The following is a 20,305-nucleotide window of genomic DNA, read 5'->3' as shown; positions in this document are numbered from 1 at the left end:
AAAAATGAAAAATATGCGCATGTAGAAAATTAAAAAAGCTATAAGTGCAATTTTTTGAATATTTTTTTTGTGGCTGGCTTAAGTTGACGGTGACAAAACAATTTTTTAAATTTTATTTGTTAACAAATCGTCTGTTCGTCGTTAGTTCTTAATTGTTTGTTCAAAATTATTTTTTGTTCGTATTTTTTTATATTTTTGAGTGTCGAAAAAAATGAAGTACTTCTTGCATGAGTGTGAATATAGCAGACATCAGACAATTCATAAATTTTAAATAAATAAATTAATTAAAATGAAATTATAAAAAATGCGCGGATTTTTAAAATATTTAAATACGCATTTCTAATTTTTTATTCTACTTACATTTTTTATTTACTCAAAAATTTAAAAAATTGTCACTTGTCAGCTACATTCACTCATTAATTATTTTCACGCATGCGCATTAAGATTCCCAGAGCACACTTGCAAACGCGGTTTTATTTAAATCGAAACAATTACAATAATTTACTTTAATTTTTTATAATTTATCGTTTTTAAAAAATTCAAAAATTATTAGATTTCGGCTAACTTTAATTTCATACTTTTTGTCAAATTGCTCACAGGATACATCAGTTGGTATTTTCATTGTGTTACACATCAGTCATGGGACTTTATAACGCTGCGCCTAAATTTTAAATATGTAACTCCATGTAAATCGATCCTGCAAACCAGTTTGATTCTTGCATACTTTATCGTGATAGTATTTTAAACCGAAAATTTTTTATATTTTGTAAAGTTATCACAAACTTGTTAGAAAAAATTTTTTTCAATCGAACGCATGCAAGAAATTAATAATTTTTTATAATTCATACAGAAAATAGGTCGAATGATAAAAGTTGTATTGTGACCTAACCTGCAATTCGAAATTTTCAGTAGGTTATTTTTTAATTTAATATAATTTTATACTATTGTTGTATTCTGGTTCTCCAAGAGCTTTTAGTCAGAGAAAAATTCAAAAATTTGAAATTTTATATTAGAATGTTAATTCTATAAACTTTAAATCCTCCTAATTTGTAAGCATTGAATCCTGTTGAAAAGTTCTAAATCACAGAAGAATTCAAAAATATTACAATTTTAAAATACTTTCAATTTTTTTTTATAGCTAAATAACACTGAAATTCAAAAATACACAATTTTTTTGTTAATATTTTCAAATACTTTTAAATTACTAAGTATAAATTTGGTCTCATATTACAACATGATTTTGAACTATTTAAAATCATTAAAGGTTTTGAATAACTTGCAATAATTAATTTTTATTGAAAATTCAGAAAGATTAAAAAATATTCAAATTTTTTAAAAAATCTTTTCTAATCACTTTTCTCAACCAGGATTAGAAGGTCATCACTGATTAAGAAATCTAATTTGGAATGATTTGAGATTACGTAACTCTAAATAATTTTGAATCATTCCAAATTGTCTGAATTATTTTGCCTTCAAGTATAAATTTTGGAATGAATCATTTTAAATAATGGAATAAAAAAATAACGCAATATTATTTTCTGATTTAGAATGATTTGAAATAATTTGAACTCCCGAATCATTTTTAATTAAATCAAATTAAAAAATAATACCGCAATTTTTGGTTCATAATTTTATGACTTAAAACAATTCGAAGTTAAGAATTTTTAATTATTTTGAATTATTTCAAATTATGATTTTATGATATGACACAATATTAAATAATTTAGATTTTTCAAATCATTTCAAATTAGATTTTTTAGTCAGGTTATTCTTCAGATTTTTAGAATTAAGAAATGAAATCTGATATTTATTTTTTTAGGGATCAATTGAAAATCGAGGAAATTGTTTTATATGTCATTATAATGTTTCACGAGCAAACTTATTTTGTGGTACATATTTATGGAAGTAAATTGAAATAATTTCTTATATTTGAAATTATATATAAAAACTCCCATAAAATTTGCTGGCTCGTTATTAAACGGCGAAAATAATAAATATTTTGCATTAAAAAAAAAAGTATCACGATGTCAATTACAAAGAAAATAGGAAAAGACACAGTAATTTTTGCTACTAAAGAAGACCATTCATCTCCAAGTAAAATTCAACTTCCTAAACCAGATCCAGGCCCAGGTTTATTACTTCCTAATGGGGAAATCAATTGGAATTGTCCTTGTTTAGGAGGCATGGCCACGGGGCCTTGTGGTTTAGAGTTCAGAGATGCCTTCTCTTGTTTCCATTATTCTACCGCCGAACCAAAGGGCTCAGATTGTTATGAAGCATTTAAAGTGATGCAGGCATGTATGACAGAATATCCTGCACTCTATGGCAACAAAGACAGTCAAATTGATGACATAGATATGGAAGAACAGGGAGAAATAAATGCAGCCAAAAAACAAGATGATGAGAACAATTTTCAGAGTAGACTGCCCATGAACCAATCAATTGAGGAACAAACTATGCCTACAAAAAATTCAGACAATGAACGAGCACCAGCTGTTACAAATAATTAGGGAATGAAAATTTAGTATTCATAGGGGAAATTTTTCAGTATAATTGTGAGAGGTTTTTTTTTTTTACTTTGAAAATAAAAATTTGTTTAATCCTATACAAAACATTATAGCAAAATAAATTCAATGTTCTATCCATTATATTGATAACTTTTATATAGTTTGTTAAGTGCGAGCTAGTTTTCTTAAATACTAAAGTGTCTGGTACCCAAGTAACACATACTTTAGCAAGATCCTAGTGCGTGCCTTGAACGAGACTCCTAGTCACTGTCTTTTTCTACGTATGGGTCTTTTGCAAGATCATGTAACAAGAAATCATCAAGATTTGTGAATGACTTGCTCAAGGCATTGTATGTTTATGTTTATATTTATTTGATCATGGAACTGTCCCCTAACGACCTTGAGAAAATATAAAAAAATAAAAAAATTACAAAGTGTATAAATTTTAACATCTTAATGAATAATTTGTTCATAAGTCTTTTTAACAATCAATTTTATCAATAATCTCTGTATTTATTTTTAATTAAGCTAAAATTAAAAGTGAGCGATTCAATATATCATGAGAGATAATATTACAATCACGATACTTAAGGCTGTAGTAATATGCGGCGGTAAGGAGTTCCAGAAAGATGTTCCCAGGATAAAAAACGAATGCTGGTAGATTGTACACAAGAATATTGAAGATATCTTAGATACGATGCAGTTTAAAAGTTTCTGGCGCATTTCTTGCACCAGGAACTTACGCATGGTTTGCTCAAGGCTCAAGATCTATTTTGAGTCTTGAGCAGATTTTGAGCAAGCCATACACAGATATTATCAAGTATAGTCTCTTCAGAATTGAGTTATAATCTGGTACGAATTTCTTGTGTAAGGCTTGCTATTGAAATATAGCCACAAGTATCAGCAGTAAGACACAGGTAGGAAGAGACACTAACGTCTATCAAACTTGAGATCAGACTTGCTCAAGCCTTGAACAAGATTGTTATATAATAAAATTAGTTAGTGTTATTTAATTTGGTATCGTTGAAAAAGACTTGACTTAAATTTGTGCCTTTTTTTAGTTTAAAACTTTTTTTTATTGCCAAGTATCGACATAAATAAATTTATTTATATCATTCGAATTACATTTAAATTACGCGGGAAAAAAAGACGATCATATTTATTTTCTTTAAATAAATTAATATTTTAATTGTTCTGTCACAAAATATCTATAACTATCATATATATAATTAAAAGAAAATAAGAAAAATTAGTTCATGCCATATCTTCTATGATAATAAAAATATCAGTAAAAAAAAATAGTATTGCAAATTATTGTAACCATCTTAAACTTTACTATGGTCAGTAATTTTTGCACTTGCTTATTCCAACTTCCGTTAGGTGGCCAACATGGTCCAGCTTTACTATGATACCCTAACATCTCAAACAAGAATAATTTCTCCATGTACTGACCCGAAAACCATTTAATTGTGCATGTCAAGACACGTGGCAGTAGGATGGTTTTTGTTTCTATAAATGGTGTACGTAGTCTGAAGTAAAATACTATTGGCTTTTCAAGCGACATCGTAGTCAGAATGAATCATTTAGTAATATCGCATTTTTCGTGAGAAAAAAAAAAGTTTATTCTCATGTACAAATTTAAAAAAAAAAATTGTTTTTTCGGCATGATCTCGTTTTATCTATTTTAGAAAATATTATTTATTTATTTTTTTATAATAAAAATACACATTTCAATCATCTGACCCTGCCATTCTTCTCACTTTCCGTTGCTTTGGACTTTGTTTCGGTGTCCTTGGTGACTTGTCTAAACATAGATTTAATTTAGATATATTCATGCAAATATTTGTTTGAAATATTATAATTTCCTGTAGATTTGATGACTACTTACTCAATCTATTGAGAGTTTCTTTTGGTAACCAATCATAATCAACATTGTTTGGATTACTGGTTCCTACTTCAATAGTTTGTTTTCTCGGTGATCTGGATCTTTTTCCAAAAGATGACAAAAGTTGCTGACCACCAACAAGTGTTAATATCACACAGGCAACTAAGAAAATGTATAAAAAGACTGTTTCTCCATCAAGACCTTCATCTAACTCGACAATTTGAACAGTTTCGTTGTAAATGGCTTCGTTGAAGTAGGCACCGTTCTGGATAAGAGCAAAGATTCAAATGAAGGTAAAAATTATAAGGACATCAAGTAATGGTGATAAAAGATATCAAATTACCATGTCTCTGTAATTGAGATTGACGTTAAGACCAAACGGACGGCCGGCAAATGTTTCAGAAGGAATGAAGGAGTAAGCTATAGTTGCTTCGTGGTTTGGCTTGACAACCTTTTCGATAGCTAAAGTGGTAAAGTTTTGGATGTAAAATTTGAAGTCCATTGGATAACGAAGAGAAGTTTCTAGGTTGTCGAGAATAAAATCTGTCTTTCCTTTGTTGGTGAAACCTACAAGGAATTCCACCAAATGACCACCAGGCAGTTCTGAAATACATTTTATAAAATAGTTAGGTAGGAAATTAGAATTAAATTTACAAAAACAATAGTTAAGTCAACAGTAAAGTTGGCTATAAATGAGGCCATGAAATTCAGCGATAATTAAAAATAAATTGATGTTTATTTTTGAAAAAATTTCACATAATTATTGAATGCAAAGGAAGAAAAAAAAATTTAATAGTATTATAAAACAAAAGGCATTAAAATTTTTCGATTGACGCGATTTTTGAAAAAGTTTAACTATTGACTTTAAATTGGTAATTTTTGAGTTGATAATCACTAATTATTATTAGTTTCAAAGTAAAAGACTTAAGTAAGTTTTGATACTAAAGAAGATATTTTTAAAAAAGCAAGTATATTTTTTTGAAGTAATAGATTAAAAGTAAATTAAATTTCAAAATTATAAAAATTGTAAATATTTTAAAGTTGATTATTGAAATACATCTGAAGTAATTTGACACCGAGTTCTTTTATTGTAAATTGATAAGAAAAATAATCAAATTGATTTCATATAATTTTTTTACAAAAACAAAATTTTTCTGACAGTAAAAAATAATTCAAAATAATGCTCAATCCCAGTAGGACAGAGACAACTTTAAGATGTTGTAAATATGTCTTTTAAGGGGAGAAGACAAATTTCTTGTGACTCAACGTCAAGTTTTTTATATAAAGTATTGGCGGGTAATAAGGCCTAGCTAAGGGAGATTTTGAATAGAATCGAAAATATTGCATTTAATTATCGAAGTGTATCATTAATCTTTATTTCAATTAGCCATAAAATGGAATGAAGTAATGGTAATTTTTACCATAAACAAAAAAAAATTATACTTTTACAAAAACCATACGAATAGGCCTTATTTTACTACGGTAGGGTAATAAGGCCTACATGAAACTGAAGCAAGTGGCCGTAAGAAGTAGCGGCCAGTAATTTTTTGCGTGACCGCTACTTATTTTGGCCGCTAGCTTCAGCTTCTATAAGAACACGAAACTAAAGCTAGCGGCCTTAATAAGTAGCGGTCACGCAAAATATTACGCTAGCGGCCAGGCAAAAGATTGTGCTAATTGTCGTAATAAGTAGCGGCCACGGAAAAAAATTGCAAGCCGCTACTTATTACGGCCGCTAGCTTCAGCTTCTTACCATGATCATAAAAAAAATGATATCCTGTTAACTCTATCAGGATCTTGGCGAATCAAATCAGACATAAAATCAAACCAGGTGTCAAATTTGAGTCAAAATTTTTCCACAGGTTTTTAAAAATATTTTCATTCATAATTACCAAGATTTGACAGCGCATTGGTGACGACTGGTTTTATAAATAATATCGTCGTGTCAGCATCAACAGACGAGGTTGAAAATTCTTCTTCTAACTCATCTTCTACTAATATATTTGTTTCTTCCGAATCAACCATCGTATCATCGGCATTATCATCTTCTTGAGCATATGCCAAATGAGATCCTGTAACAAAATACTTTTAATTTAAAGATGTCAATTAAAACTTAAATTTAATTATCTTTTGATTGATAATTTGGAAATAAAAAGTGTAACTGAATATTTTTTTTTTATAAAATACAATATATAATAAATAATATGAATGATTCGAAGTTCGACGATCAATGTGAAAAAAAAATACTATGTTTTATAAATATGAGTATATTTACCGGCGCTAAGTATTGATATAAATGCTGGAAAGCTCAATAGAACAAGAAAACAAATGTTTTTCATGTTGATTAACAATAATAACAGAAATATAAATTAATACTTAAGTGAAACTTGTTAAAAAAATTAACTGTACTATCACTGAGTTACTTTGAGTGACTACAAATTTATATATCTTATATATCACACTGTTGTCACGACGTGGAAGTATTAAGTTCTCGTCATCAGTTTTCACCAACTGTCTTGTCCACGTGGAAGATTAAATTGAAGCACATTTATCCTAGGTTTACTTAAAAACCCGCTAGGAACAGCACTTTATGGAATGGACTGTAGAGACAAAATGATGTCATTTTACGTTTGTCATAAATAGATGTGCAATTACTGGTACTGTGGATTCATGTAATATGACTGTCACTAATGATGTCTTTTGACAGCTAGTGATGTCATTATATATTTTCTGATGCCGTGCAAATGACGGCCATGATTGTTGACGTTAAATAGATGCCTTAGCACAGTCGCTTAGCAACAGTTTATTTTACACAAATTTCCTTGAATTTGATGTCAAATATCCGTTAATGGAACTTTTCCATTTTTTATGACTATTTGTATGTAACTTGCTATTGAATTTGACGTCAATTTACTGTCGAATTAGAATACAAATTGACTTCAAAAGTTGATTAGAAAAAAGTTGTCAATTTTCAGGCAAATTTTATGTCTATTGTTAATTTGACTTGAAAATTATTAAGTATTTTTTTACCGTCAAATTGTTGACAATTTTATGTATAGATTGACTTACCTTCTAAATTAGCAAGGATGAACATTACCGATTTTTTTTTTTTCGTAAAAAGTCTTTTAATTGAAGAAAAATGAACAGTAAATTATTTCCAACTTTTGCTGTCAAATTGTCGTAAAATTCGGGCAGCAAATTTCGGTAATTTATAATGTCAAATTACTGTCAATTTCAAACTAAAGTGCCTATTAGGATTCCGAGCGAATTGAATTCAAAATTTGCTCAACAGATGTCTCACCAATGTAACGTCAAATATTTATAGTTGACAATTTGCAGACAAAGTGGCTACCAAATTGGCTGGGATTTAACGTCATCGTAGGAAAAATTTCCTGTTCAGTAAGTTGACATCTCGTCCAATAACTTTACATTAAAAAGTTGACAGATGAAATCTGTGCGTGTTAACTTACCCTACATCTGTCAACTTTTCGCTGTCACTCTAAATTTTTGCAAATTTAAACCGGCTAAACAGTTTACTTCGAGTGTCTTCGACTTTAGCCAAACACTACAGAAAACGTTACGTACGATCGAGATTTAAATCCCGAAGTGACATTTGTCACTGAATTCAGTGTATTTAAGTCGTGTCTTCATACTTTGCTTTATTGACATATTTTTAGTTGAAAAATAACAAATATTCTTGAGTCCAGTTCATTATTAATAATTTTAACGTCAATTTTTGACAGTTCATTACTAAGATTTGCATTTTGTTAATTTTATTTTTTTTTCTGTCAAATAAATAAATTTTCCTCTCAGTTTTGAGTTCACATAAATTTGAACATGTGCAAAATATACATTTTTAACAGGCTATGAAATCTATAATGTTCTTGTACGCACTATTTCCACAGTTGGACGATGAAAATTTGACAGGCAAAACAAATTGTAATTTTTATTATTTTTAAAATTATCTTTTATTCTGATTTATGGTAAATAAATTTATCTTCAGTTTATTTAACCTCACATCATAAAAATAATATTTCTAGTACAATAGAGCAACAGTTTTTTCAACAAATCCGGAAACTTTATGGTTTTTTTTCACTCATTTTGATTGTATTTACTTACATAATGGGTAGTAATATGGAGTTTAAAAATAAAGTGAGTAATTCATTATAATTATTTATATAAAATATATATTCTTATATTTAGGTTATTAATATTAAGTCAAGACATAATTAAACTAGAGGTAATGTTACCATAATTGTAATGGAAAATGAAAAGAAATAAACAGAATGTTTAGTACGGAGTGAATCTCCGTTTTGTTGTCAGGTACATGTTCAGAAATTAATTGGGGAAGAGACATGCAGTCTGCATTCATAAATATTTTGGTTGAATCAGAGGAACAATTCGACATTACCAGAAGGAGTTCAGAAACTCTGCAGAGAAAGATAAGGGTTCTGTAACATTTAAACCGAATAAAGTTCAACCTAGTGACACTTCAACTGAAAACGATGAAACCAAACAATATTCAAACATTTAAACGAAAACTTATAAATTTTAACATGTACAGTTTCATATAGAAATGACAAAATATTCGCGACAACTCATATCCTTCGCAGATTTGAATCACCGTGGAAACACCATGGAAGTGTGAACACCATGGTTACACGGTGGATTTGTTCCATTATACCATCGTGTATACATCGTGTTTCCACTGCGATTACGCGAAGTATCTACCGTGATTCCACGGTGACTTTGTGCGATTTTACCACCGTGGTTCCATGGTGTATCCACTGCCTAATCACAGTAAAAACACCGTGTACACACGGTGGTAAAACCACCGTGGAATCACGGTGGATACACCGCATAATCACAGTGGTAAAATGGAACAAACCCATGGTGTTTCCACCGTGATTCAAATTTGCGAGGGATGCTTAAAATCGTACAGAGAAAAAAATGATTGACAATAATTGTAGTTCAACTTGTAATTATTTATGTTATGTTCAATAACTAATGTCGTTTTAATCAGTAAAATTATGATTTTAATGTTTAAACTGCTATAGTTAACAGTTGATCGTTGAAATATACTGCTTGACTATTTAAAATTACTACTTGAGGGTTAACGGTAACCGATTTTTAATTCAATTTAATTCATGGACAAACACTAGAAACCTAAAATAGAAAGTCTTGAGCGTTTTATAAAACCTTAATAAAGAGCTAGAAATTTCGTATTTTCAAAAATCTAATTCGTCTCCGAGAAAAATTGTTTTGAAATTCTCATTTACTCTACGAGTGCAACAGGACAGTCCCATTTATTTTTCTGAGGGTGAGAAAGAGGTCCGGTAGCGTATTCCCTTAAACCTTAAAAAACTACAAAACGTCAAAAAAATGCATCTGTTATTAATTTCTTACGTTCTACTCAGTAATACTTACTGAGATTCGGTCTAGGCGTGCTGTTGACGAGAATCTCAGTAATATTTACTAATATTTTTTTTCCGTGTACTGTGTCCTTTTTTCACATATTTTGGGTGGGTATTATCTTAGAAATAGGTCAACACATACGCTAGGTTGAACTGTCCGTGGTTTAATAGTCGTGGCACCGATTTTAAGGGTCGGCAGTAAACAGAATTTCTGGATTTTAAACTTCTAATTACGTTTTAAATATTCATAGGGTTTGTATGATGAAAATCTTTTGAGGAAGTTCGTCTTATACATTTCCTTGATTAAAAACTCCGACTGGAAAACTCTAATCGGATTTAATCAGAAATCTGACCTTTCATTATTAATCTATTAAGTAACTGTGTCGTAATAATGTAATATAAAAATCTATTTCATCATGTATTCATATTTTTCATTTCGTTATTTGTTTATTTATTGACTTGATTGTATCTATGTTGTAGGTCCATTATGAATTCATAGATTTATCTGACCTTGATGATAACATGAAAAGTCAAATTGAAGATATCCTTCAATCTGACGTAGGTCCAGATACTTTAATGCTACCATGGTGCTTCAAAGGAAAAAACTATGATTTATATTCATTTTTTCCAAAAAAAGTTGTGGATCCGATTCACCGTTATGAATATGGTAAATAATGTTTTATCTAATGTTAAGTGAACCACTCAAGAAGAAGTTTTTGTTTCGGCCGAATTTTATTATTTTAAGATGCTATTAATAGTTATCGACATATTTCAGTTGGTGTTTCCTAAAAATAGCTAAAATAAATATCTCAACTTCTTTTTTTTTCTTAGATTAGAATATTCTGTTTATTTAAAACTTTCAGAACTTTCAATAAATGAAACTAAGTTTAAAGAAATTTGTTTTTAGGTCTGAAGAAGGCATTCGCTAATTTAGAAGTCACAGGGAAACCTGCTATCGTACCAACATCAGCTCCTGTTTCTTTTTGTTCCGCTGAACCATTTCGGTTCATACAGAATAAAAATAGTTCCTTAATTACTAATAATAGTGTACATCATAATAATGATGTAAACGTTCCTGATTCTTATCCCGCTAGGTCAAGTACCACTTCCACTACTTCGATAACTTCTTGTACAAATAAGTTCATATCTTTTTCGTCAACTAAGCGAGAAGATAAAAATAGTTGTAATAATGACAGTAAGGTTAGTATAACTAGTTCAAAATCATACATATGTTAATTTGTACTGCATAAATGATTAAATTCCAGCTTTCCTGCCAGCCGAATGTTTTTCATAAGCCGCACACTGTCGTAACGCAAGAATATCCAACGTCACAACATTCTATGTACATACGTTCGCCACAATCCATCAATCAGCTCAACAGTAATCCTTGTAATAATTCTAACGCTGAATCAAGCTATTTAACAAATTCGTTTGAGCACACTAAGCAAAGTCAGCAATTATTAAAAAATCAATCCATGAATGATCGCTGTGCTTCTCTTCCATCGTATTCTCAATCACTGAACATCAATCATGATGTTCCTAGGGATATTTATACGACAAACAATGCCGGTATTAATAACTTTCATACTGATACAATAACAGAAATTGAATGTAAAACTAATCGTGTTAATTTTAACTGGTTGGATTTTGTAGAATCTTCGGTTCCCATCAGTGATTCTGCGCAAGAAAATAATCAAATTTCTACTCCGGAAATCGCTAAAAGATATGAGGATATTAAAAATGGAAATTCTGAGCATAATTCAATATCAGGAACACACTTAATCGATGGTGAAATAGAGTTTCCATCACATTGTTCTGTATCATCTCGCCCTGTACCATCACGTCTTTCTTTCGCTAGTATTTTAAAAAATAAAAACACAGAGAAAGGTAATCTGTTACTAAAAAACTATTTATCGATTCTCAAAATACTACTGAAATTTTCACTAATTTTTATGTAGAATCAAACACAACAAAACAGGATGTATCTGGACATCAAAGTAGTTCGTCACTTGAAGAGTTGTCATATGAAGTAGATAATAAATCACCAGCTGTGATTAAGAGATATGTTAATAATCTAGATACTTATCAAATAGGGGGTAAGTTATTTATAAAATTATAAACTTGAAATTAAATGAATTTTTTACTAACTTACGTATGTTAATTTGTAGAATTCTTAAATAATTATCAAATAGATAAGCAAACTATTAGTTTAATACCACGAGGATTGACGAATCGCAGTATTTATTGTTACATTAATAGCATATTACAAGCTCTTCTTGCGTGTCCTTTATTCTATAATCTTCTCAGAGCTTTATCATGTTCAAGAAGTTCACTTAAAAATTTAAATACTCCAGTTATGGATAACATGTACGTATGCATTACTTTTATTAAGATGTTTTACAATGCTTTGAAAGTTCAATTTTCGAGCGCTGTAAAGGTGCGCTTTTCTTCCCGCTAAACAGGGCAGAAATTTAAATTGAAAAAAATATTTAGCGTGAATGCTACAAAAAGTAATACAAAATAATAATTTTGAATGTATGTTATTGAGAACTGTTTTTTAATTTCTAGGATAAGATTTATAAACGAATTTTCTCCAGTTTCGGAAGATGCAAGGTTACAACGAAAAGATTTGAGGGCACAAAAAAACAATGAATCCACTGCCAATGATATTCGAATGGGAATTGCTTTTGAGCCTTCTTACGTGTACACGATGTTCAAAAACTCACCATCAGCTCGAGGATTCTCCATTGATGGTCGACAGGAAGATGCAGAAGAGTTTTTATCATGTCTTCTTAATAGTATTAGCGAAGAAATGCTTGAGGTAATTGAAAATTTATTATATTAATGCCATATATATTCGTATGTGAAAAGTATAGAATCAAGAGAGTAATATATATATACTGATAAAAGAAATTAAGGGAGCAGAATTGTTATTGAATTTTTGTGTATTTCTTTTATGGTATTTATTAGCTGATGAAACAAACTAAAAGCGATTCAACTACGGTAATCTCTGCCGAAGAACCAAATGCAAACTGCGAAAACGGAAGTAACGAATGGAAAGTAAGTATCAAAAAATTATCTAACATCTAACATAAAAAGTTATGCAAGTATTTAAATTGCCCGCTGAAAATCATGAATATTATCATTCTCAAACTTAAAAAAAGTTAACAATGTGCTCTTCATGATTAATTTCTTAAATTTCAGGTGATGGGCCCAAGAAATAAAGGATCAGTAACCAGATGTACTACACTTGGTCGAACTCCTTTATCAGATATATTTCGAGGACAACTTCGTTCTAGAGTTTACCGCCAAGGACAAGAAAGTACCGATAACGTTCAACCATTTTTTACGCTGCAGCTTGATATAGAAGTAATATTTTTTAACTTGCCGTTGTTCCCCATAGAAAACTTTGTATACTCAGGATTTATAATTCAAATAGATCTTGATATATAAGCTGCATACGTACGATTTCGGACAAAAAAATATTTGTCGACATAGATGAAGATGTATATAAAATTATATATGAGACATACATGTGAGTATATATGAAAAACTTACACGTGTTACTGTGCGAACTTTTATGAAAACATTGTTTCCAGTATCTGAACAAATATTGAATTAAAACGCTGGCTAAATATTAATATTACAATAGTAATAAAGGCTGAATTTCGTCTCCCGCTAACACAATTCAAAATATTGAAAAAACGGAAAGTAAGTCATTTCAGTCCGATTTTAGAAAGTAGTTTCCATCAGAGGATGACTTTTAGGTTACACACGGAAAAAAAAGTACTGGTTATTGTTTTGCGCAGTAATCGATGAACAATATACACGGAAAAAAATATATAGGAATGGTTACTGTACTACACAAGAATGATCGTAAAGTATGTAAAAATTAATCTTAGCATACTAGTTCTCGTTATAATAGGAAGGGATCGTTTTTACATACGACTGAGTACAATTCAACATAGTAACTATTATTATGCTACACATGACTGGTTATCGCGTTCACAGTCACCATTCGCTTTTTAGATAATACAGGTTCTTTTCAGCAGTCGGTGTGTTACTATATAAAATAGGTATAGGTCCTGTGTGATGCGAAAGACTCCCTTGACAAATTCCTTCCATTGTCGTTCAGCATAGTAACCATTCTTGTACTGGACAGGAACTGTTGTTTTCAGTCACATATCTGACTACTGTTTGTCAGGAATTAATGTTATAAACAGCACAGTAAATGGTCCTATTTCCCACCATTTTTGTACAATTGTCATTACTGCGCATGCGCGTTAGTGCAAATTCATGGACATCATAGTCAAGTAGTAGGGGAACAGCTTATTCTATATCAAATTTCATAGGTTTTGAAAAAATGTGTAAGACAAATTTTTCGGAAGATTTTCATCATTCGAGAAGAGACATTCGATTAAGAAATAAGTATGCAAAGTTTGATCGCGATCCGTGAAGAACTATGGCTGCTATTCGAGTGGCCTATAATATCCCATATATAAATATATATAATCTTAATGTATGCCGACAAATAAATTGTTTTTCCTAAGTTGTGTATAGCGGCGCATTTCCTTGCGTATATCTCCGGATATATTTTTATTGCTAATCAATTAAAAGTCTCAATTACACTTAAAAATTTTTCAGAAAGCTCAGTCAGTTCAGAATGCCCTCGATATTTTAGTTTGTAAGGACCGAGTTGAAGGAATGGTGTGTAGTAAAACTAAGAAACAAATAACAGCATGGAAACAAGTCACTCTCGAAGAACTTCCTGCTATACTTATATTACATCTTAAATGGTTCGATTATAAACTCGAAGGCTGTTCGAAAATAATCAAAAACGTCACGTATTCTATTGATTTGAAAATCGATAACAGTTAGTTGAAACTGAATTATTTTCTTTAGTTGTACAGTAGGATAAATTGTTTGAGTGTTTGTTTGATTCCTTTGTTCTGTTCTCTAGATTTATTGTCTCCGAATGTTGCCAAGAAATTAACTCCAAAGCAGAGACAGTATAAATTATTTGCTGTAACTTATCATGATGGTAAAGAAGCAACTAAGGGCCATTATATAACAGACGCTTATCATGTGGGTTATGGGACCTGGGTGCGATATGACGACAGTTCTGTGAGAAGTATTTTTGAAATGGACGTATTGAACCCCAAGATTCCTCGAGTGCCATATTTATTATATTATCGACGATGTGATACTATTGGAAGTAATCAGCGAATCTATTAGAAATTGAGTTACAAACGAAAAAACAAAACAGAAAAGAAAAAAAAAAGATAATAATGATAACGAAAATAGTAATAATGATAAGTTTCGATTTCTAAATGAATGTAAAAAGATAAATTTTATATATCCATTAGAATGACTATTTCTGTCATCGAAATCGATGAGAAATAAAAAATAACTATTATTTATGACGTTTAAGATGTTATGACGGAATGTAATATAAATAATAAAAGAAATTTAAAAATACTGTAAAAATTTTAACATTTCATTTACAGTCGAATTCCATTAACTCGGAACTTTCCCTTAATCTTGACCCCCACTACGCTATCTCCCACCCAATCCCGTGTGTTTTTATGTATGCATTATTCATTTATATGTGAGAACGCATGCGTGTAGTTTACTCTTTAAAGGAGAAGGGACATTTGATAAGTCGGAGTTTCCAGAAAATTTCGGACGCATGTCTATTAGAGAGATTCTAATGACACAGATGTATTAATGATCCAGATCCCGATGATTCAGATAATCAATCACCCAGATCCTGTTCCGATGACATAGATTGACTTTCTTATTTACCGACAATAGATCTAAAATCAAAAAGAAAATATTTAATTCAAGATTTTCTATAGATTTCCTTACATAGGGTAAAAGTACCATTTTTGGCCATTTAAAGATTTCGAAAAAAATAAATTGTAAAATACGCAATGATATAATTAATTTTTTAAATGTGTTCGAAGATACTTTCATCACATTATTACAATAGAATATTTTCTAAATACTTTTTTTCATTAATTAAAATAAAGTATCAAATGTCCAAAAATGGTGCAATGGCGACAAATGGTACGTCTACCCTATTATAACTATTTGAACAATTTTTTTGAAACTCTAGAAAAATTATTAAACAAAATAAGAATCATAATGATAAACTGCATTATTTGATACTTCATTAAAACAAAAAAAAAATTAAAAAAAAAAAAAAAGAACAAATGTTTTCGAGTGATCTATTCCTTTATTTATTCAAATGACTCAATTCTTCGGATCTCTCTGTTATATAAATAAATAAATTAGTTATCTATAAACATGTTATCTTAAAACAAAATAGATGTTTGTGCAGCTTTACATCTTGAGGATTTACTCGAAGCGTCAGCGCTTATTTGTATTTGATAACAATAGAGAAAATTAACGGTATCAATTTATCATTCATATGTACAGTGTTCGGATGTTTTAAAAATATTATTATACTATACATCATTACTTATAAATTATACGAATTACTTATTACTGATTTACATCGCAATTAATTTGATTTAAGGGTAATTCGATAATTAGCGAAAAGAATGTTTCCGTTGTTAAGAAATCATTTTTTTATGAGTCAAAATTTTTGAACCCCGCTGCGATTTGCGAGCGAAATTTAAATAAAATTTCAAGTGGTTATAAAGTTAACGTTCAGTGAGACTAGACTTGACAGGGTATCATACAAATCAATACCAACATTTTTTTTTTTACTATTATTTTTAGTTCAAAGAATATATTACTATTTACACACTGTATTTAAAATCCTCGTGAGAATGAACACTTGTTCTTTGTGCATTGAGGGTATAAATGTAAACGTTTAGTGCATTCTTCAGTGTTTACATAAAATTTAATGGCTTAGCTTAAGAGGATTTAAATTTACCGATTCATTTAGTGATTCAAACTTAGTCTTCAACGGCCTTTTTTGTTTAATATATATTTAATTTAGTTCGCCGAAGTAATTATAAAATTTAAAGATGACAACTTTTTTTAAAATTCGCTCACTAAGAAAAATTGCGGCAATCACTGTAACTATTCAAAAACAATTTGTTGTTAAAATTTGTTTGTGACAACTGCGTCATATCAAACCTTTATTTTGCAATAACCGAAATTTTGATTATAGCCCTGGTGGATTCGAATTATGGTATTTACCCTAATTTACGGTATTCGGAAGAATTACGGTATTTTACGGAAAAATACGGTATTTAATAATAAAACTACGGTAATTCAGAGCAAAAGTAGTCTTTTTTACCGTAAATTTGAAATGAGGATGTCAATTTATCATAAAATTGCAGTAATCCTGCGGTATTTTACCGTAAAGTGAAGTATTGCAGGGAAAAGACTACAACGATGGAAAAACCTACGGTGTTTACGGTAAAAATGCCGCATATGACTGTAAATTACCATAAATTGCGGGAAATGACCGTAATTCGGATCCGTAAGGGAGCCACCTGCCGTTTTATAAATTACTAAAATCTAATAATTAAATTAATTTATCTAATTTTTCGTATTAGCTCTTTAAGCGCAAAAACATTATTGTGAATACATTTTTAAGCTTTCTCTTATTAAAAGAAACGATTTGAAACGATCAGAAAAAAAATTTGAAAGACTTTTGAATCGCCCTTGTAGACATATAATATTGGAAATAGTTTCTTTTAATCGAACTCGATCGGATTTTATCAGAAAGTAATAATTATTTTTTTCCAATTTCTGATTAACTTTCAATCGGGTACATTCGAAACTTTAAACAAAAAAACAATTGTTTTTTAAGCTACAGTGTCTGTGTTCTAAGATTAACAAATTAAAAACAATAAAGTATGTTAGCTCATCAACCTTGGAAACAATGAATAGTTTTTAGGTTTTCCCTTAGGGATAACCGTTTAACAGATTTGTTGTTATTGATTTGAAGCTTAACGAAGTAGGTGAGGGTATATTGCGACCATTGGGTAGCTATCGGTCAACAAATAAGACATTTAGCTTTGTACTTCAGCAACCGTTAAATGACACGTTATTGATCAAGTAGAATCATATGATATATTTTAAAAGACCTCTAATAAACTTTTATATGCAACGTAAGTGCATAAGTACCCAATCAAGAATTTCAAAAGCCAGACAAATTTTTCAAAATAAATTTTTTATTATTTTTAGTTCCAGTGGGGTCTTGTGGACATGATTCAATACATATTTCAAAAATTTTATTTTTTTCAGTTGAAGCATTATTTTGAATACATTTTTGACCTCTCCAAGTTAAACATCCTTTTTCAAAACTTTTGTTTTTGAGCTTTTCGACGTCAAAAAAACTTATGTCACTTTTTGAGCCATGGGTAAACTCAAAAGATAAAAAAAAAATTTTAAAAAAGTCATTCTTCCTAAGGATTGCAAGTAGATTTCAGCAAGGACAGAATCGGATTGGTCCAGGTTCGAGCCCATCAGACATCGGGAAATTTGTCATCCATAAAACACATACTAAATCCGAAATAAAATAAAAAAAAAAAAGATTTGGAAAATCCAAAAATGCACGTCTCAAACGCTAATGTCATAATTGTAAAAAAATTAAATTTCAAAAAGTTTAAATTACCCGCGTTTTTTCATATAAATTTCCATGGTAAATATACGGTAATAAAAGTCAACAAAAAAAAATGAGATAAGGAAAACATTTTTGATAAAAATGGCTGCAGTGTATGTTTGTTGACATGTAAAATTGCCAGTTGTAACAGTAATCATTTATCATAAAAAATTGACAAGGACTACGATAGTGATTTTTGTAAAGGACCTTGTCTGCATAAATCTGAAGATTGTGAAAAAAAAATAAAGTCATTTTGTCAAGTGGTTCTCGAGATATCCGTACCACGACTTTTTTTGAACCACTGGATGTCCGATAAATGTTTTTTATTGAATTTTTTTTAAAAATTAATACTTATCGGACAACTTAAAAAAAGAATCAGGCTTATTCGTCAGTGTTCTCTCTTTATATCGATGTGATTTTCATAACAGGTAAGTGTAATATAAAAATAATATATACAGTTTAATGTGAGGAAATCGCGTGACCTTGACAAGTCGGTTATTCGCTATGAGTTTGACTGCAGTGCCAGACAAAATATGAACTACGGAAGGCTGTCAGATTATGTTTTTATACATATGTCAATAGCAAGGAACATAAAAATAAATAAATATTATAAATAATAGAAAAAAAAAACAAAGTTATAAAAAATATGTGACAGTTCTATATTAATTGCAGTTTTGTTTTTTAGTTAAACGAATCAACAACGAGTAAGTACAATGATAAAAAATAAAAAAGAATGCAGTAAAATTTTAGGTTAAGTTGTTTGAAATTCATATCAAAGTCGAAAAATGATACTAAGGAAAGAATCAAAATGAAAAATAAACCCGCGGGTAATAAGGCCTAAGTGACAGAAATGATATTTAAAATAATCGCCTCCGCTAAAGGCTACTCTAGCAGATGGGTCTTGCATACACTGTGAAAAATTTCCATTAAATTTTACTATGGGTGCATTGTAACCCCGGACCATAAGAAAACTGGTACAGAATGTACAAGTGTCCCATAGCAAACGTATGCGCATAGGTCCCAATCGTGTCGTCTGCGCATACCGTTTACTATGGGACACTTGTAAATTTCATACCAGTTTTCTTATGGTCCGGTGTTACAATGCACCCATAGTAAAATTTGTTGTAAATTTTTCACAGTGTATGGTTTTTGTAAAAGTATACTTTTTGTTTGTTTATGGTAAAAATTACCATTACTTCTTTAAATTTTATGGCTAATTGAAATAAAGATTAATGTTACTCGATAATTAAATGCAAGATTTTCGATTCTATTCAAAATCTCCTTTAGCTAGGCCTTATTACCCACTTATTACCTACTTTCACGTGTGCTCGATTACAATTTTAGTAATAATAGCCTCCCGTAACTCCGAAAGTAACCACTTCGAACGCTTCAGTCGATTTTATTTCCCCTACCATGGCTTCACTCAGAGCAAATAAAACATAACCTCTTCGCTTCGCGTTTGAGGCGTGCAAAAAGCCTACGTAGGATTCGAACCAATACTCGCTAGGTATTTTTTAACATTATTATTATTATTTTAGGTCTGGTTTCATTGTAAAGCAGTCAAAAGTGGACAAAGCTCCACTAGCTATCACGAAACCGGGGTACTATCGTACGGGTACTACTTTTATAGAGTAGGGATTTATTTTAATCGTCAAATTTGTGTTTAAAATGCACTGGAAAGAAATACGATTAGAACAGGGCTGAAATTTCGACTCAGGGGTGCTCTAACCTTATATAGAAATAAAAATTGAATCATTCATTACTCGAACATCTAGAAACTTTGCTAGCTTTCACGAATTTTATAATACTATCAAATCTTTAAATCATTGAGAATGATTGACATGGTAAAATGATATGTGCTGAAGTACCATCAAACACTCTTATTCTTTTATATTCTATCATGCAAGTTGGA

General features: G+C 30.1%; 3 protein-coding genes across 3 annotated transcripts; 2 read left to right on the top strand and 1 right to left on the bottom strand.

Moving 5' to 3' along the window:
• The first annotated feature begins 515 nt into the window (after nucleotides 1-515).
• LOC103575893 (mitochondrial intermembrane space import and assembly protein 40-B) lies at nucleotides 516-2,964 on the top strand. Its single transcript, XM_008555881.3, has 2 exons — nucleotides 516-908; nucleotides 1,820-2,964. The coding sequence occupies exon 2, from the start codon at nucleotides 2,025-2,027 to the stop codon at nucleotides 2,508-2,510; it is 486 nt and encodes a 161-aa protein (XP_008554103.1). The 5' UTR covers nucleotides 516-908; nucleotides 1,820-2,024; the 3' UTR covers nucleotides 2,511-2,964.
• A 1,211-nt stretch (nucleotides 2,965-4,175) lies between these two features.
• Nucleotides 4,176-6,917, bottom strand: LOC103575895 (translocon-associated protein subunit alpha). Its single transcript, XM_008555883.2, has 5 exons — nucleotides 6,668-6,917; nucleotides 6,285-6,464; nucleotides 4,736-4,995; nucleotides 4,396-4,657; nucleotides 4,176-4,311 (listed from the first exon to the last, which is right to left on the bottom strand). Exons 1-5 carry the CDS (start codon nucleotides 6,729-6,731, stop codon nucleotides 4,238-4,240), a joined length of 840 nt encoding a protein of 279 aa, XP_008554105.1. The 5' UTR covers nucleotides 6,732-6,917; the 3' UTR covers nucleotides 4,176-4,237.
• A 1,019-nt stretch (nucleotides 6,918-7,936) lies between these two features.
• Nucleotides 7,937-15,268, top strand: LOC103575894 (ubiquitin carboxyl-terminal hydrolase 10-A). Its single transcript, XM_008555882.3, has 13 exons — nucleotides 7,937-8,331; nucleotides 8,433-8,544; nucleotides 10,287-10,473; nucleotides 10,714-11,006; nucleotides 11,072-11,375; nucleotides 11,460-11,693; nucleotides 11,765-11,902; nucleotides 11,975-12,173; nucleotides 12,375-12,627; nucleotides 12,777-12,866; nucleotides 13,011-13,175; nucleotides 14,451-14,679; nucleotides 14,767-15,268. The coding sequence occupies exons 2-13, from the start codon at nucleotides 8,515-8,517 to the stop codon at nucleotides 15,039-15,041; spliced, it is 2,397 nt and encodes a 798-aa protein (XP_008554104.1). The 5' UTR covers nucleotides 7,937-8,331; nucleotides 8,433-8,514; the 3' UTR covers nucleotides 15,042-15,268.
• Nucleotides 15,269-20,305: the final 5,037 nt, after the last annotated feature.

The sequence above is a fragment of the Microplitis demolitor genome, chromosome 8, assembly GCF_026212275.2.
Source record: "Microplitis demolitor isolate Queensland-Clemson2020A chromosome 8, iyMicDemo2.1a, whole genome shotgun sequence".
NCBI classification, from domain to species: domain Eukaryota; kingdom Metazoa; phylum Arthropoda; class Insecta; order Hymenoptera; family Braconidae; genus Microplitis; species Microplitis demolitor.
This window is presented reverse-complemented; position numbering and strand designations above follow the sequence as displayed.

Excerpts from the sequence above, each read along its gene's own strand:
- LOC103575893 (XM_008555881.3), top strand. The coding sequence starts at position 2,025 with ATGTCAATTACAAAGAAAATAGGAAAAGACACAGTAATTTTTGCTACT.
- LOC103575895 (XM_008555883.2), bottom strand. The coding sequence starts at position 6,731 with ATGAAAAACATTTGTTTTCTTGTTCTATTGAGCTTTCCAGCATTTATA. Across the intron at positions 6,465-6,667 it reads TATATCAATACTTAGCGCCG|GATCTCATTTGGCATATGCT; the intron begins GTAAATATACTC and ends ATTTTGTTACAG. Across the intron at positions 4,996-6,284 it reads CAATGCGCTGTCAAATCTTG|AACTGCCTGGTGGTCATTTG; the intron begins GTAATTATGAAT and ends AATGTATTTCAG.
- LOC103575894 (XM_008555882.3), top strand. The coding sequence starts at position 8,515 with ATGGGTAGTAATATGGAGTTTAAAAATAAA. Across the intron at positions 11,007-11,071 it reads GTTGTAATAATGACAGTAAG|CTTTCCTGCCAGCCGAATGT; the intron begins GTTAGTATAACT and ends ATTAAATTCCAG. Across the intron at positions 12,867-13,010 it reads ACGGAAGTAACGAATGGAAA|GTGATGGGCCCAAGAAATAA; the intron begins GTAAGTATCAAA and ends CTTAAATTTCAG.